The sequence below is a fragment of the Cajanus cajan genome, chromosome 11 (genome assembly GCF_000230855.2).
Source record: "Cajanus cajan strain Asha chromosome 11, NIPB_CcT2T_4, whole genome shotgun sequence".
Taxonomy (NCBI): domain Eukaryota; kingdom Viridiplantae; phylum Streptophyta; class Magnoliopsida; order Fabales; family Fabaceae; genus Cajanus; species Cajanus cajan.
This window is the reverse complement of record NC_138527.1, coordinates 7,108,806-7,127,676: the sequence shown is the minus strand read 5'-3', so window position 1 is coordinate 7,127,676 and position 18,871 is coordinate 7,108,806. Positions and strand designations below refer to the sequence as shown.

The window sequence follows — 18,871 nt, the reverse complement described above, 5'->3', positions numbered from 1 at the left end:
TGTCATTTCCTTGAATTTGTTACTCTTATCCCTCCTTCTTTTATGACTCAACAATTATTTTATTTTTTTACTATTAATTTTTTTAATTTTTATATTGTGAAATTAGGATTTTTTTTATATTTTAAAAAAATAAAATTAGCATAAGACATAGCAGTATCTAATTTTTTAGGGTTTAGGGTTTATGCCTCCATTAACTTATTTTTATAAAAAGAAAATATTGTTAAAATATTTGTTAGAATAATTTATATTTATAAATATTATTCAAAAATTATCATATAATATATAACTAAAATACTTATATATATATATATATATATATATATATTTTCTCTATATCTAAATACTTATGTTTATATTAAAAAATTTATATATCTAAATATTTTCTCAGTATCGAATATACTGATTTTTTATATAAAAAATTGTCTTATGTTTCTATATTTCCATTTTTACATGTTTTTTTATAATGATCAAGGTATTTGATCCTTCATCTTCAACATTACCTGTTAATGAAAATCATACTTTTGAGCTTATTATTCAAACTCATGAGCAAGAGCGAGAAGACGCTAATGCTTAGAGGATTAATATAGCTATGGATATGTGGGTGAATGTTATTTTAGAGGATATGATATTATAGAGAATAATAATAATAATTATTATTATTATTATTATTTAGACATTGTTGTTTTTTTTTATTTTTGTCTTTGACTCTTTTTAAATTTGAATTTATGAAGTTTTTTTTGAAATTTTATCATTTGTCAAAAATCCACGAAAATTTTACAAATTCTACAAAGTCTCGTAAAATCCATTAAAATCCTAATTTAAAAGTCTTGCAGAATTCATTAAAATCCTGATTTAAAATCTTACAGAATCCTTCAAAGTCTTAAAAGTCATGAAAAATCCTACAAAGTCTTTTAAAATCTGCAAGTTTTTTTTTTAACTAAAAAAGTCCTTTAAAATCTTAATCCAATACACCCCTCCTAAGTTGTGAACTTATGAAGTTAACTTCTCAAAATACACCTCATATACATCAACTCTCATCAGACTCACTCTTAAACACTTAAGTCATTCTCATCTAAGTCTCGCCCCACATAGGCAAAACAACATAAAACTACTCAAACAACTTAAAACAACACAAAACATCAATCTTAATTACATACATATTTAAAAAATATGGTGTTACACATTGTACAAACTAAAATATTAGTAAATATGATAAATAAAACTTTGAATTAGATAAGTTAAAGAACCTCTAAAATCATTTCTATTTATAAAGAATAGCTCCTAAAAACGTATTCGCACATAATAGTCTTTTAAAATTTTTAATATATAAGAATTGATTGAATTATTTTTAAAAGAACATATTATTAATGATTTTTTGATTAAAAAATTATAAAAAATAACACTTAATTAATTATGAGGCCAAGAACATCATCTTTTCGTCTGCAGTGACACTAAAATATTTAGGGATGACAACTAAACTCGTACCCGTATATGGGTAATATTTGAACTCATACCAACTTTGACAGGGAATATCCAATTTGACCGAATACGAATAATACCCAATTTATTAAATCGACGGGAACGAGGATGAATATACATATACATGCTTGGTACTCGTACCTGTACCCACTTTAAATTTCTAAAAAATTTATTTATTTATTTTAAAATTTACTTGACATTTATGTAATTCTTACTCTATTTTAAATTTAATGTAAAGTGAAACTTAATTAATGTATTTGTAATTGTTACTCTATGTTGAAGTTCTTATTTTTTTCAAATTTCCTTTTAAAAAATATTTAATTAATTTTTAAATGGGTACAAGACAGATACACATATACCCGATACTTGATAAGATGGAGATGAAGACATAAATCTCATACTCGTCATGATTGCAGACACAAATCTCATACATGTCGAGTATAGAGACGAAAATGAGTATAAGCAACAGAAACAGGAACGAGGAAAGTAAAATCCATACTTGTTTTGTTTCGTTATCATCTCTATTTGCAATGCACTCTTCAAGACACCGTCAACACTTCTCCATTAATAGAAAAAACGGTAATTCGTGTCTTTGTAAAAGTAAAACAAATGAGTATTTTTTGTAAAACAAAAAAGTGAGTAATTATAATTTTTAAAGAGGAAATTTTATTCTTAAATATAAATTAGTGAAAAAAAATAAAATAAAACAAAAAATATATTTATCCTTAAAAAATGGATATATTCCGCTTAATATCGTTATAGATTGTTCATGATAGTTACCGCGGATACGTTAAACTTTGGCTCGTATTTTGAGATACGTATCTAATACGAGAACGTTTAGATGCGTGGTGGATACATATATCTCACCTCTTTGGCGGTATCCAACATGCTTTAATTAAAAAAGAAATTGAATGCACAACGATACGTAAATTTCAAAACAGACATTTGGGTATGATTCGTGAATCTTCTATAGTGATAATGATTGAATCCAGATAAATCATTGTCTCATCTATTTTATTTCTCAACTCTCTTTTATATTTCATCTTGACTATTAATTTTTTCCATAACATCATATAAGTTCACGTAAGGTGCATTTAATAAACCATTTCTAGATATCACCCCTACCATTTAGGGACAGAAAGATTTCTTTGAACATTAGATTTTGAGATCAAAAGTGCTAAAAAAAGTATTGAAGGAGTATATATGGTAAGAGTTTTTCTTTTAACATTAACCAAACTATAGGAGACATTTGACCATAAAAACACAGTGAAAATATTACAATTAACACTTTCTAAACAAATAAAGAAAATATCATTCACATTCATCAACACTTGAGAATTTGTATACCTTAAGTTCATACACCCGACACAAGACATTCACAAATTAAGATTCATGTCCCAACACAATTCATATCAATCTGTATATATATTCATTTGTTCTTCTTTTCTGAGTGCTCCTTTTCCATTTTTTCAAACAGGCTTCCATCATAAACCGCTCTAATAGTCTCTTTGTGAAGTAAACCATCCTTGTCTTTGGCAAGAACATCTAGAATCTTCCACTCAGTGTAGCTAGCAAACCTGCATCAAATGGTAACAACATATATAATATATTATCATCATTAACAAAACTCACTCAGTATTTAATTTGTGTATTATATAGTATTAGTATGAGTGACAAAATCGTTATACCATCCACCGTAATCCTTAGGCTCTCTATTGGCCTTAAGCATCCCCATCAATTCATCAGATGTTAAAGCCTCTGGATGTGTTCGAGCATGCTTGCTGAAAATTTCTTCAAATTTTGATGCAACAAACCTAAAAGTCACAGCCAATTAATTAAGTAAACAGATTGTATATATATGGACATTATGGTTTGAAATTATTTGAGTGCTTTACAAGTTATGAAGTCAGGTTAGCAATTGAAAGGTGAATTGAAAATTAAGGCATCTCAATTTCCTACAAGAAATTATTTTCCAATTTAAATACCCACTTGATTTTTATAGTTTCACAAATTTTATCGTTTTGTTTCTATAATTTAGATAATTTTATTTCTTATTTTTATATACGAGTTTATTTAAATAGGCTATTTCAGAAGCAGATTTAGAAAGAAAAAAATAAGAAGGATAAATGAAATGAATTTTTTCATAAGGTAATTGGTAGAAATTCTTTTATATATCTTATGAAGAAGCTTCTTGTTTTATTTCTTTTTTCCTAAAAAGTATATTTTATAAGTTTATCCAAATAGATTTTATATCATTTTTATTTTGTTTTAGTCCTTATCATTTGTAAGTTAAAAGGAAGGAAAAACCTAAAAGTATGTATAAGAAGCCGAAAAAAAATATAATTTTAACTATTAAAACTCAAATATAAAATTATGAAACCATGCCATAAAGATCAAATAAATATTTAAACTATATTTTCAACTAAGGTCCCGTTTACTTCTGTTTTTATTTTCCGTTTTAACTTTTTAGTCATAAAATTGCCATTATTTTGATTTTTTTTTCTTCCTATTCTCAAAAGATTTGTACAGAAAACACTAGAAATTACTTTTCATTTTATTTTCTCTTTTGTTTCAAAAATACAAATATTTGAGAATGAGAACAATTAAAAATAAGGTGAAAATTTTGTAAATAAAAACTAAAATCAGAAAAGGACAAACACAAGTAAAGGATACCTTTTTTTTTATCACTTTCAAAATAAATCCTTTATAAATGAGGATAATGTATGGCTTTTATAATGAAAAATTATCAGTCTTATCCAAACTAATGATGGATTAGTATTAGCTTTTAGTGGTTGTTTTATATCTGGAAAAATTAGAACAGATATGACAGCAGGCACATAAAATATCTACCTTCCTTCACTATCATAGACACCAGAGTCACTTCCATGTTTGCCTCTCTGGATGTTTTTAACTTCAATTGGTAGCAATATAGAAGGAAACTTGCCCTACACCATATAGAAATCCAGAGCCGAGTTAATATAATGTCAATACACAATAAATATTTATCCTCTCTTCTTTTTTTTTTTTTTAATAAAAAAATGAAATAAATATCCTCCTGAAAGAAAGGTCATTAAATATTTATTTCAGGCTTAAAAAGCATTCAGCCATATTTTAGAATTGTAATCACAAAATTTACAAGATAAAATATATGTTCTTTCATTTTATTTCCTTTTCTTAAGCAATAAATATAAACATATATTAGTTTTCTTCTATCTTTTCTCTATTTCATTTTTTTTTCTTTAGAAGTTTTCTTCATTTCTAGTCGTATCAATTACACTCTCCTTTTCATAAGAAGCATTGTCCTAATTATTTTACAGGCCAAAATATATTAATAAATAATTATTTTACAAAAATTAACTCTTATATATTAATAACAAGTCTTTATCCCATTTGAAAGTATTTTTAAAAAATTTCCTTTAATGAAAGAATTTGTAATTTTTTTTTTAACTTCATATCTAATTCGATTTTTATTTATCATAATTATTTATAAATTAAATATTAATATTTTAAATAAAATATTAATAAATAAAAGTAATTTTTTATAATATAAAATATTTGTCATAAATCTAAAATATAATTTTTATTTTAAAAATATTTGGGTATATTAATTTTCAATATAATTTATATATTCAAATATAATATTTATTTATATACAATTTATTATAAAATTCAATTATACAATAAAACATGCATGAGTATCGTAAAATATTAGCATTATGTACTAGTTTCTTCATCTTTTTCTATTTTATATATCTCTTTCCTAAAAGCACCGACCACCTATAAGATTCTAAACATTTAATTACTATTTTTAATAAAAGAAGGGGGAAAAAAACTACGTAAGATTATGGAAAAGAGTAATAATAACTCTTCATTCCCGGCGAAGAAAGGAATTTCTAATTCGTCATTTCAACTTAAAATTTCATAACGTTGATGTCAATAATTCAGCATTCAATTATTTTTATAACTTTTCTAACTGCTCTTTTACTTTTGTCAGATAATTAGTGTTTTATAAAAAAAAATATTTTGACCTGTCAATTTTTTTTTTTTTTGAATTTATTCATGAAACCACTCCTGACAGTGACTGTTTTCTCTTGTCGTTTTGGGGTTCACTTGCATCCCACATCTTTTTTTTTTTTTTTTTTTTTTTTTTTTGTCTTCGAAAAGAAGTATAGTATTTAATTTAAAAATAGCTTTATATTGATTAAATTTTGTGATCCAACAAAAACTAACACTCTTTAATAATTAGTATATGGGATTCACATGCTTCTACATCTAAAATGGGTTGAAGCAGTAGTTAGTAACTCATATTATGAGCACGATTTATATAAGTAAAATATTTGTGTTTGATTTAGGTTAGACGTGCAAAATTTTATTAAATTAGTGACTATAATATCATGATCGAGATTAATTTTTAATCAAGTGAATTAAAAGATTATCATGATAAGAAAAAAAAGAAATTGGGTTTCATCAATAAATTAATACGCAACAATCTGATTTTTGTCTTAAAAAATATTGATAACTTTCAAATTTCATATCAAATAATAAAATTTTTAAATATGTTATTTTCATATTTAACTTATAATACTAAGTTAAATTTATATTATTTTAAAAAGGACTAGTATACATAAAGTCTCATATTCAAATTTTGTTAATATTATTATAATATTAAGGATAATTTTTATTTTGAAATCCTTGCACTAGCATATGAATCCTCCAAATGAATCCTCTATATAATGTGAAGCAAAAGTTATAGTAAACAAAAACTAGGACAAAACAAAAACTATTATTTACTATAAAGGAAAAAAGATGGCATCAGTGACAAGCTTTATTCTGCTGAAAAGCAAAGCTAACTCCAAGTATCTGCAGAATCTTTTATAAATTAATAATTCATGCATTTGGACAATTTAAAACATTTATAGGCTGCTATGTATATTAATTTTTATAATAATTAATGTAAAATTTTTATTAATAATATTTTTTATTAATCGACATAAATAAAACTATTGACAGCATGTTAAATTCATCTTTCCTCCTCTTAAAATATAGACATAAATAAAATATAAACAAGAGTTTTATATGCATGCACTGTCACATCAATGTTGATGCTGTACTTTCCTTCCCTTCCACGTTAATTATTAAACGTTAAATTAACTGATAAATTAAAATTATGAAAAAAAATATAATAGTAGAATCATAAAAATTGAAGGGCAAAAAGAGGAAAGGAATCAAAATCTGATTTTAAAAATAGTATAGTAATCAAAAAGTGAAATTAAAATAATAAAAAAAAATTGTTGCCAACAACCCAAGGTTCTTGGAGCACAACATTTCCAGATAAGTTAACAGATGGCATGTCGTGGACATGTTGCACTTTTTCCTTTCTTTATTTTACTAGATTGCTCTTTTAAGTTTTCACACACCTTCACTAAACTTTAATTATTCCCTTCATGTGATTCTAAATATTTCATATTTAATTTCTAATATAAAATTTAAGGAAGAAAATCAATTCTTTTATATGAAATCCAGGGTTTAGTATAACTATTGAAATTTTATAATGATTCATATGAAAAAGTTATTAGAAAATTCTATCAAATTTCATATTATAGGATTATTCTGTATTTAATTTGATAACTTTTTATCATAAGATACGAAAAAAATCTGCATTTAATTATATTAAAACTAAAATGCTATAAACTAAAATCGAACTCTTGAATGAAGAGAAATTAAGTTTAATAAACAAACAGAATTATACAACCGTGCCACAATTTTCATTTACAGAAAAAAAATTTGAAAAGAAAATAATTTTTGGAAAGCTTTCGCTTATAAAAATCGTTGAAGAAAATTACAAAATATGTATTTGTTTTCTATGGTTAAATGAAATGGCATAAGTCTTATTGTAAATATGTATTTGTTGACAAAAGGTATCATGAATAATATCCTTAATAATTAAATTTGGTGTAAATCACAAGTCTTTGTGAACTATTACATGATAAAGACAAGTTAATTGTTTTTACCTTTTTTTTTTTACTTTTATTAAAAGACGTGCCATTTATGTGGAAAGCATGTGTTGCCCTTTTCCCCTGTTCCATTTGGTTGGTTATCTGTTTTGTGTTTTCCTTTTAAATAGGATAATTTGTGTTAATAAAGTGGCATATTAAGTAAATTAAATTCAATTAATAAACCCCTCTAATTGTGAATTTGTGATGGTTCACTTTACACATTGAATGAAGAGAAAAAAGGAAGATGAAGGATGCGTGCGTAAGAGAGAAATACCGGGCGAGTTTTCTGACTGAGACCGCCATTGATGAAAATTGCCGCAACGGTCGATAACAAGACCCCACAACCTATTGCGCGAAATCCTGCAATTAAATACACCATCACATACCAAATAACATAAAATTCATCGATTCATCACAATTCTTGTTCATTTTTTTATTTTATTATTATTAACTGAAGTTTAAATGATTCAAGACATATATATCCAAAACACCCTTGACAGAAAAAAAAAATGAAGATTAATTTATTCATGTATTCACATAAGCAAATTCTTAGAAGTTCTTTTATATTCATTTTTCTAAACAAATTTTAATTTATAAGAAAAAAAATATCTTCTACCAAAAAAAATGAAAATATTTTAAGAATTTTTTAGTTATATACATTATTTTTTTTTAGAAACGTTCTATTTTGGATGTTATTAGTTGATGTAATATCATTAGCATATGCCTTTTTTGTTAATAATGAATATTTGTAAATAACATAATAATGATTCTTTAATTAAAATATTTAAGATATCAATAAATATATAAGCGGGACATCTATGAATAATAATTGCTATTATTTTAGGAAAATGAAGTTGGATCTAACTCAATTTTATAGAAATTATCTTATAAAATTAGGATTATCCTTACTTTAGATATTCTATTTTTGTTATATTACTACTCATTGTTAGATCTCTAGCAAAAATATTTTAATTATCTTAATAAATCCTTAAACAAGATGAAAACATGTTAACCCGAGCAAGAAAAAAACACAGGCATGGAGGAAATTATTAAATAAACCTTGGAATGTCTCCCATGGGTAAATGACACCATCGTGGTTCCTGTCGAAGAACCCTGCGTGCTTTTGCAGAACGTTTTGATCGTGATGAGGAATTGGTTTCCCATCAACTGTGCGTTAAATTCACGAATCAATCGAAAGTGGGTACAAAGATAGAAGATAAACAGTGACCAAGTTAGTATCCATAGAGAAAAGGGGCACAAAATAAACTAAAAACACAAAGGGGTCAAATTATTTTGTTACCCTCATGGTTGTTGGTCTGATTTGTAGTAGAAGAGAGGGTAGCCATGGATGTTTGATGGGAAAAGAGAGAGATCTAGAGTAGTGAGGAGAAAGTATGGATGAGAAAGAATGGAGACAAAGATGGGGAAAAGAACCTTTTTTATATGAACAAGAATTGTGATATGATGAGAATTAGCATAGTGCACACACATTGGGGGTGTTAGGTCTGTTATATAAGCATGGCAAAGCATGTGTTTTGGTCATGAGAGAAAGCAAGGTGAGATACCTTTGCCTTCACACGGAATCCTATCCTAATTCATTATATTCCATATTAAGAAGTTTAGCACAACATGTTAGAGGGTCTATTCAAATTGAATATAAAAAGGAAATTTAATTTAGAGATGCTCTTTTTTTAATAATCAATCTAGAGATTTTCTTTTCTTAACCATCAACCTAGAGATTACGATAAAAGGAAGTAAATCCAAAGGATTGAGTCATTTAAGAAAATTAATTGTATAGAGAAGGAGAAAATTTATTATATATTATATTATGATTTTTTATTTAAATATTTCTTTATGTCACACTTCAGCTTTATTTCTTTCGAAACTATTTTTTTTCTTCCAAAATCCTCAATTCCCTTGACACGAGTTCTCTATATCGTTATTTTATTTTATTTTATTTTTTACAAACATAGATGTCGGATTATCTAGACTTGACTTCCACGATTGTTATTATTTGTTTTTTTTTTATGTTTGTCTTTTTTTATTATTTATATTTAATTTAGTAATTTTATAATTGCTCTTACCGGAGATCGGTCGTAAGGACGATTTACTGCGCAAGATTAGTGAGCTTCCTTTACTGGGTACGCTTGCTATTCCAAGGTGGGATTGGTACCTGTAAAAGAGACTTCGATGCTAAAGTTAGTGTTTGTGGATGTATGGGTCTCGTATAAGTAATGCACGTATCTTAGTGTGAATTAAGGTTTCTCTAGGCTTTGGGCCTGAGATCAATTACGGTCTGATAAGATAATGGGCCTTTGTCTTGACCGATGTTGTATAACGCGCGTCTGATGTCAATCTATGATACCGAGCTCGAGCTCGGCTTCACGGTACAGATAGTATACTAGCCCCCCCAGTTCTGAAGACCGTGGGTCGAAGAGTTAATATCGAACTCGGTGAAGGGTCGTGACTTTTCGCGTACGCTCCTCTGTCTTGATGTCATGTGTCATAACCGTCACCTCGTTCTCCGAAACGTGTGGGCGGCGTGTTAATGGGCACTGACGGTTTTGTAATGATGGCTGTACCCATCATAATGGGCTTCATTTAATGCCCATTATTTTTGTTGTTTCTCTGCCCGTGCCACGTCCGTTCACGTTTCCGTTTGAAAACCCTTTTCCCTCTCCTCTATACACACGTTTCATTTTCCTTTCTTTGGCTTTTCTCATACGCTCTTCTCTCCATCACTGACCTTCGTCTCCGTTTTCTCTTAGTGGCTCCGTTGTGCCCTGCCGTCGCTGTTTCCGACAATCGAGTTGCCATTAAGGTCATTATCTGAGGAGTACCAGGTACTTCCCCTGCTCTACCTTCCTCCTCGTTCTTTCTCCCCGTCGGTCTCCCTCTTCTTCTTTCTTCGTCTTCCTCCTTTTTCTAGCCTTTTCTATTCTTGATGGCCGGTAATAGTGGTGCCGCACCTTCTGCGCCGGCCAAGGGCAAGGGAAAGGCGCGCGACAGAGCAGTGGCCGACGAGACGGCTGCCGCTGAAAAGAAAAGGGGTGGGAATAACCCTAAAGATTCCCACCCCGCCATCACTGTCCCGGGCTATCAGTGGGTCCAAGGGGACGTCGAAGAGTTTCAGAGTGTCTTTAAATCGTTTCTTGAGGTCAATGCGATATGGAAATCGCATAGGATCTGCCAAGGATCCATTTCCAAGCTCATCCGGCTCGAGCCTTGCCAGCCCGGCGAGCGTGTGTACATGGGGGGTACCTCTAATCCCCCCTTTTTCTATGTGTACCAGTGTTTTTTTAGGGATTTGGGTGTAAGCCTACCCTTTACTTAATTCGAGTGTGATTTTTTGAATTTTATCAACGCGGCTCCTTGCCAGCTGCTCCCCAATAGTTGGGGTTTTTTGAGGGCTTTTAAAGTCCTATGCTCCACCTTGGGGATAGGGTTGTCACTGCCCGCGTTTCTCCATTTTTACCAGTTGAAGTTGGGTGACCCTCCCCTAGGGTGGGTGTCGTTGAATGGGAGGGTCGGGGGATTATTCTCGCTTTACTCCAATTCGTATAAGGGCTTCAAACAGGAGTTCTTCCGAGTTTTACCCAAGGAGGTCGACCCGTTAAAAGATGAGGTATTCCACTTTGGTGGGTTCCCGAGGTTCCCTCTTTATTGGCAGCAGGATCCGATCAAGTTCAACGGGTCAGCCAATCTTCAGTTGACGACCTCGGATACTGCTGTCATTGCTGATTTGACCATGCTTCCTCGTCCTTTGGATTGCAAGCTCGTTCTGTCGCTTGCTAATTTGGCGTACAAGGAGAGGGGTTTAGAGAGTGATTACCTCGTCATCCTTAGTTGTCAAGGCTTCTTTCGTTTTCTTTTTCTTATATGTTGGATTTTTGTGCTTGCAGGTATCATGAGGAAAAGCAAGTGGCGCGAGCTGAAAGCTCGCTACAATGTTGCTGAGATCGAGGTCCCGGAGCCTCTCGAGGAGGAGGTTGCTCCTCTTGAAACTCGCAGGAAAAGGAAGAGGGGAGGGAAGGAGGTCGGGGGGACCTCCGCCCCTCGTGATGCTGAAGAGGTGACCTCCAAGGTTGGTAACGCCGATCCGGTCGACCTAACAGGGAGCCCTCTGCCTGGGGGACCGTCTAGAGCCACCGCGGAGGAGGTTGCTCGTGAGGTGCAGGTTGGTGTCTTTCTTGTTGCTTATTGTTTCTTTTCCCTGTTGTGTGACTTTCTTGTCTTGTAACTTAGGGGAAATTTTGTTTTGTGTTGTGTGTAGGCGGGGCCTGAGCCAACTTCTGCCGAGGCCCGAGTGGAACCGAGCTCGGAGGCGCTAGGGCTGAATGCCTCCGCCGCTGCGCAGACGGCGCCTATCTCAACTCCCGGCGAGGCCCACGAAGAAGAGCCGAACTCTAGGGCTCCAACGTCAAATCCTGCAGCCACTACGCTGCCGCCTCCTCCTCTGACAGGGGCTCCCAAGGGGAAGTTCATCGCTCAGCGCTTTGACGTTGGTCGCCCCTTGACGAGGTTGGACCACGTGAGCGCGTCATCGGATGTGGACTCAATGTGGAGTTCGAAGGTGACCGCCGAGACCTTCTACCCGAGGGGCTCGCTTCGCTCGACTGATAAGGCGATGATCGAGAAGGTCGGGCTAGTGGAGAGCCTAGATTCTGCGGAGGTCTTCATGTAGAGATCGATCACCATTGTGGACCATTGGAAGCACAAGTGGTCGAAACTGCAAGGGGAGCTCGAGAGTGCTAGAAGCCGAGTTCAGCTGCTGGAGGAGGAGAACCGGGCCTTGGGGCCGCTCTGAGCGAGGCGGTAAAGAAGAATCAGGCCGAGCTACAAGCCACGGGGAGGAATCTCGCATAGACTCAGAAGTCTTTGGAGATTTCTTTGAGGGCTAACGAGGTCTACGCTGCCCAGGTCGGCGAGCTTCAAGAGCTCTCCAATTCCTCTCGGGGTCAAGTGCGCTCCCTTGAAGACGAGGTTTCGACGTTGAAGGCCAAATTGGCAGAAGCAGCTGAGAGGCATCTCTGTGACGAGGTGCTTCTTGGTGGCAAGGAAGAGGAGGTCGCAGCTCTAAGGGCGAACCTTAAAAAGATGGCTGAGGCTAAGGCGGGGTTGGAGAGGAAGCTCGACGAGACTGAGCGAGCTATTTTGTTGGAGCATAAGAAAGGCTTTGTCAAGGCAGCTCGTCAGGCGAGGTTGCTTGCACCTGGGGTCATCTCTCTACTATGCATGTGGAGAAAGATGTGCGAGCTAGGCGGCTGGTGAAAGAGGACGACCTTGCTGACAGCTCGAGCGAGAACACGACTGCCTAGGCTACTTTTTGTAATAGCTTTAGTTTATTTAGTTCCATTTTTCTTGCTTTCTGAACTCTTGCTCTGTATTGACAAACTTGTTGTGTATATATTGTTCTGAGTTTTCATCTTGCGCTTTTGGTGGTTCTATTTTGACCCTTGGTTTTGCGATCGAGATTGAATTCTAGGCTTAGTTGTAGCCTGTTTTTGAGGTTCGAAAACACGCTCGAAACTCGTTCTGTATTTTGTGTTTTTGGGGGAAGTCTCTCGCACCAAGGTTCGAATTCGACCTTGGCTTGGCATAAAGTAATTCACACGAAGGTTCGAATTCGACCTTGGCTTAACATAAAGTGATTCGCACCAAGGTTCGAATTCGACCTTGGCTTAGCATAAAGTGATTCGCACCAAGGTTTGAATTCGACCTTGGCTTAGCGTAGAGTGATTCGCACCAAGGTTCGAATTCAACCTTGGCTTAGCCTAGTGTAGTTTGTAACATGGTTCGAATTCGACCTTGGCTTGTCATAATGTAATTCGCGCCGAGGTTCGAATTCGACCTTGCTTAAGATAAAATGATTCGTGCCAAGGTTCGAATTCGACCTTGGCTTAAGATAAAATGATTCGTGCCAAGGTTCGAATTCGACCTTGGCTTAGCGTAAAGTGATTCGTACCAAGGTTCGAATTCGACCTTGGCTTAGCGTAAAGTGATTTGCACCAAGGTTAGAATTCGACCTTGGCTTAGCGTAAAGTGATTCGTGCCAAGGTTCGAATTCGACCTTGGCTTGTCATGGTATGATTTTTGCCAATACGGTGTAAAATTAAGAGAATATGAGTGGAATGAGTCACTTTTATTGATGTTGTGGGTGTGCCTCGTTAAAAACCCTCTCAGCCAAAACCCATTTTTTTTTGTTTTTTGGGACAAAAGATTGAGTCGGGAAAAGAGTGCACGACCCATTTGCACATTTTCAACTAAAGTAAAACTTGAGATGCGTGACATTCCAAGTTCGTGGGATGACTTTGCCGCTGAGCTCTTCTAGTCGGTACGCCCCATTTTCTAAATCTTTTGTGACCCGAAATGGGCCATCCTAGTTAGGCGCGAGCTTCCCTTCTGACGAGTCTCTTCGTGCTTCTCCTAGTAGTCACCATACTAGGTCGCCGACCCGGAAAGAGCGAGGTCGGATCTGCGTGTTATATCTTCTAGAAGCCCAAATTTTGCAGGCTTCCTCATGGATCCGAGCTTCCTCTTTGAGCTCGTCAATTAGGTCAAGGTTGACCGTCACTTCTTGAGCGTTTTGCTCATTGTCGAAGACACGATGTCGATGAGACGTCTCGCCGACCTCCACTAGGATCATGGCATCAGCTCCAAAAGTCAGTCTGTAAGGCGTTTCTTGCGTTGTTGACTGGGGGGTACAGTGGTATGCCCATAGGATGCTAGGGAGCTCGTCGACCCATTGTCCCTTGGCGCTTCCTAGCCGCTTCTTGAGTTCTTGGATTACCTTGTTCGCGACTTTGGCTTGCCCATTGGTTTGGGGATGCTCCACCGAGGTTGGGAGATGTTTAATTCTGAGCTCTCGGAGGAAGTCTTTGAAGCTCTGTGCAATGAACTATCTGCCATTATCGGTGACGAGAGAATACGGGATGCCAAACCTGCAGATGATGCTTTTCCAGGTGAATTTCTGGACATTCTTGGCAGTGATCGTAGCAAGTGGACATGCCTCGATCCACTTGGTGAAGTAGTCAATTGCCACTAGGAGAAATTTAAGCTGACCCTTTGCGGGGAGAAATGGTCCGAGGATGTCCATTCCCCACTAGGCGAAAGGCAACGGTGACATCATTTGGTGGAGATGTTCGGGCGGTTGCCTATGTACGTTGCCGAACTGTTGACATTCCTTACACTTTTGTACGTAAGCTTGGCAATCTGACTTCATTGTGGGCCAATAGTATCCAGCCTAGAGTACTCTGGTCGCCATCAAGCGGGCCCCAGAATGCATACCACATATCCCTCGGTGGATCTCCTCGATGACATAGGTGGCTTGGGACCCCGCTAAATATTTCAACAAAGGAGTAGAGATATCGCGTTTAAACAATTCTTCTTTGACGATGATGAACTTAGCTGACCTCACTCTCATCTTTCGAGCTTCATCTTTATCCTCGGGTAGGGTTCCGTCCTTTAGGTAGTTCCAAATACCCGTCATCCATCCCTGGTCTTCGCTGTCATTAGCGTTGACAATCTTGTCATCCAGGCTGGGTGAATTTAGAGTCTCCTGTATGATGGTCTGATGTTGCCCGGGGCATTTTATGCTGGCGAGCTTGGATAGGAGGTCGGCTCTGGCATTCTGCTCCCAGGGTATATGGTGTATTATGAACTCATCGAAGAACGAGATCTTCTGGGATACTGTATAGAAGTACCTCTGCAGGAGGGTGTCCTTGGTCTGGTATGCCCCGCTGAGTTGCTCCACCATGAGCTTTGAGTCGCTGTTTCAACTCACTCTCTACACTCCGAGGTCGTGAGCCAACCTCAGCCCTGCTAGAAGCGCTTCATATTCCGCTTGGTTGTTGGTCACCTTGAAGCCAAATTTGAGAGATTTCTCTATGGTGACCTTATTCGGTCCCTCCAAAATGATACCTGCACCACCACCCTTAGAGTTGGAGGATCCATCGACGTGTAAAGTCCATACCTGTTGTTCCTCAGCCGAGGTTGGGGTGAGTTCAGCCATGAAATATGCCAGGTATTGAGCTTTCAAGGGGCCGCGACTTTCATATTTGATGCCAAACTCGAACAGCTCTACTGACCATGCTATCATTTGTCCGACGAGCTCTGGTTTTCTCAAGATCTGCTTGATCGGGTAGTCTATTTTGACAACCACCTGGTGACTCTGAAAGTAAGGTCGAAGGCGTCGAGCTGCGGTGACGAGTGCTAGTGCAAGCTTCTCGATCATCTAATACTATTTTTCCGTGTCTTGAAGGACTCGTCTGATAAAATAGATCGGTGTTTGCACTTTTTGGTGCTTTTGTACTATGACTGCGCTGATCGCACCTTCTGTCACGGCCAGGTAGAGGAGGAGGTCGGCATGGTGATCCGGCCTCTAAAGGACTGGTGGAGTCGTGAGGAAGACTTTGAAGCTCTTGAAAGCCTCTTCGCATTGGTTGGTCCACTCGAAGTTCTTCGGCTTTCGCAGCAGGGTTAAGATGGGCCCTACTTTCTCTGCCAACCTGGGGATGAAGCGGGAAAGGGAGACTAACCTTCCTGCCAGGCGTTGGACGTCCTTCACGGTCTGGGGGCTCTACATCTGGATAATGGCTTTGCATTTCTCCGGGTTGGCTTCAATGCCCTTGCTGGTGATCATGAAACTAAGAAATTTACCTCCCTGGACGCCGAAGACACACTTCTCTGGGTTGAGGCGCATGTTGTGTTTTCTGATCTAGCTGAACACCTCGGCCAAGTCGACGACATGAGCCTCGGTTGACAATGTCTTGACGACCATGTCGTCCACGTACACCTCCATGTTCTTTCCAATTTGCTGCTGGAATACCTTGTCCATCAGACGTTGGTAAGTGACTCTAGCATTTTTAAGGCCGAAGGGCATCACGCGATAGCAAAAATTTGCGTGGTTGGTGATGAAAGCTGTATGCTCCTCGTCTGGTGGGTACATCATGATTTGGTTGTACCCGGAGTAAGCATCCAGGAAGCTGAGGAGGGCGTGGCCGGAAGTGCCGTCAACCAACCTGTCGATGCTCGGAAGGGGGTATGAGTCCTTGGGGCACGCCTTGTTAAGGTCGGTATAATCGACGCACATACGCCACTTCCCCGAGTTCTTCTTGACTAGTACCACGTTTTCCAGCCACGTGGTGTACCTGACCTCGTGGATGAAGCCCGCATTTAGCAGCTTTTGTGTCTCGGCTATGATAGCTTCTCGCCTTTCACCGCTGACCTTCCATTTTTTCTAGGCTACTGGTTTTGCCTCTCTGTGGATTGCCAACCTGTGACAGATAAAGTTAGCATCTATACCTGGCATGTCGGCGCTGGACCATGCAAAAAGGTCGGCGTTCTTGGAGATTTCGGCTTCAATTTGCTACCGTAGCTCCGGGTTTAGCTGACGGCTTATCTTTGTACACTGTCCATGGAGTTTATCGATCTGGAGGTCATCAAGCTCATCAATGGGATTCCAACCTTGGATCCAGGTCAGTGATGTCAACCTGGGCTATGTGGGCTACTGTAGGAGGGTTACTTTTGTGGCGCTCCTCGGATGGCGAGACCTTCAAGCTTTCAGCATAACATTGTCAAGCTGTCTTTTGATTTGCTCGGACAGAGACGATCTTGCCGTTGCTTCTAGGAACTTAATCGTCAGGTGTGGGGTAGACACTACGGCTCCGAGCTGGTTTAGTGTAGGTCTGTCGATGATGATGTTATAGGATGTGTTGGCCTCCACGAGGAGATATCTGACCATGATCCTCCTTGAGTCAAGAGGGGTCCCGAAGGTTGTCAGCAGATCCACGCACCCTCGAGTGTGAACTCGCTCGCCTGCAAAATCGACTAGGGGTTCTGTGTGAGGTTGAATAAGGGAGTGGGGGATGTCTAACCTTAGGAACGTCAGCCAGTATAGGACGTCAGCCGAACTTCCCTAGTCGATCAACATTTTGTGGACTTCCTAGTTGGCGACTTCTACGGCGATGACCATGGGATCATTCTAGTTTGGACAGATGCTAGTGTAGTCGTCGTCGGTGAAGGTGATTGGTGGTGTGTTGTGGTGTGGGGCTGAGGTGACAGAGTGGACGTTGTTGATGCTGTGCAAATGTCATTTGCACGCCGAGCTGCTGGAGCCTCCCCCTGCGAAGCCACCTGCAATTGTGTTGATAACTCCTCGCAAGGGAGCTGACCCTGTGTCCTGACTCACCTTGGCCTGCACTACGCTGCCAGTGTTTTGCTGAGAACCAGAGGGTTGGTCTGTGTGAGTCCCGGAACCTCGGCCTCGTCCTCGGCCGTGGTAGCCTCCTCTGTGACTTTGCTGCCGTTGGACGTATTGTCCGAGGTGCCCCCTGTAGACGAGTTCCTCTATGCGATCCCTGAGTGTGCGACACTCCTCGGTTGTGTGGCCATAGTTTCTATGATACCGATAATGCTTGGATTTGTCCACACTGTTGGGACTGTGTCTAGGTGGTGGCAGGGTGAACAGATTTTTATTGTTGGCCTCCTCCAAGATGTGTACTCGGGGTGCGTTTAGGGGGGTGTAGAAGTCATACCTCCCCCCTTTATTTGCCCTAAAAACCTTCTTGAATTGGCTGCCATTGGTGACCTTCATCTTGTCTTTGTGGCCGTGGTTCGGCTTCGCCTGTGATTTTCCACGAGCCTGGTCACGAAAAGCGGAGTGCTCTTCCATCTAAATGTACCTTGCAGCTCGGGCACGAAGTTCATCCATATCCAGGGGAGATCGTCGACACAGGCTATCGAAGAATGGTCCTGGCTTGAAAGTGAGCTTTCATTTGGATCTTTAGCTTGGATGCTTCCATCCTTAGCTTAGGGATTCTCTTACCATTCCATTCATCTTCTTCCATCCTTTAATCTGTAGCAAGCTCAAGGAAAAGGTCTTCATATGCGGAGAAGGTCACAAGAAGCAAGAATCAATCCTTTGCTTCAACCTTACTCCATCAAAAGGTCAAGGACTAGGCCTCAATCCTAATAAAAGACAAGAAAGAAAAACATTCAAATCCAAGGTAGGAGAAAAAAATAAGAGGAAAAATTGTCTTCAATGCTTTGCCTATAATGGTCACCCCTTCTAGGAGAAAAAAATAAGAGGTAAAATTGTCTTCACATGCCTTGACCGTGATATTTGCCATGCATGTGATGAACGTTGCAACATCCTATTGTGTATTTTACTTATAATAGGTTTTACCCTATTTTGATTCTTAAGTTTAAATAGATCTTTTAAATTTTACTTTGACATGTCTCTAACTAAGAGGAACCCTAGAAGGGGTGACCATTATAGGCAAAGCATTGAAGACAATTTTTCCTCTTATTTTTTTCTCCTACCTTGGATTTGAATGTTTTTCTTTCTTGTCTTTTATTAGGATTGAGGCCTAGTCCTTGACCTTTTGATGGAGTAA

The 18,871-nt window shown here is 37.2% G+C and overlaps 2 protein-coding genes across 2 annotated transcripts; both read right to left on the bottom strand.

Moving 5' to 3' along the window:
- Positions 1–2,767: 2,767 nt before the first annotated feature.
- LOC109793310 (putative peroxygenase 4) lies at positions 2,768–9,026 on the bottom strand. Its single transcript, XM_020352776.3, has 6 exons — positions 8,776–9,026; positions 8,535–8,642; positions 7,750–7,835; positions 4,330–4,424; positions 3,168–3,293; positions 2,768–3,056 (listed from the first exon to the last, which is right to left on the bottom strand). The coding sequence occupies exons 1-6, from the start codon at positions 8,819–8,821 to the stop codon at positions 2,909–2,911; spliced, it is 609 nt and encodes a 202-aa protein (XP_020208365.1). The 5' UTR covers positions 8,822–9,026; the 3' UTR covers positions 2,768–2,908.
- Positions 9,027–14,718: 5,692 nt separating this feature from the next.
- Positions 14,719–15,231, bottom strand: LOC145953320 (uncharacterized). Its single transcript, XM_083067261.1, has one exon. It carries the CDS (start codon positions 15,229–15,231, stop codon positions 14,719–14,721), a length of 513 nt encoding a protein of 170 aa, XP_082923387.1.
- Between the last annotated feature and the right edge of the window lie 3,640 nt (positions 15,232–18,871).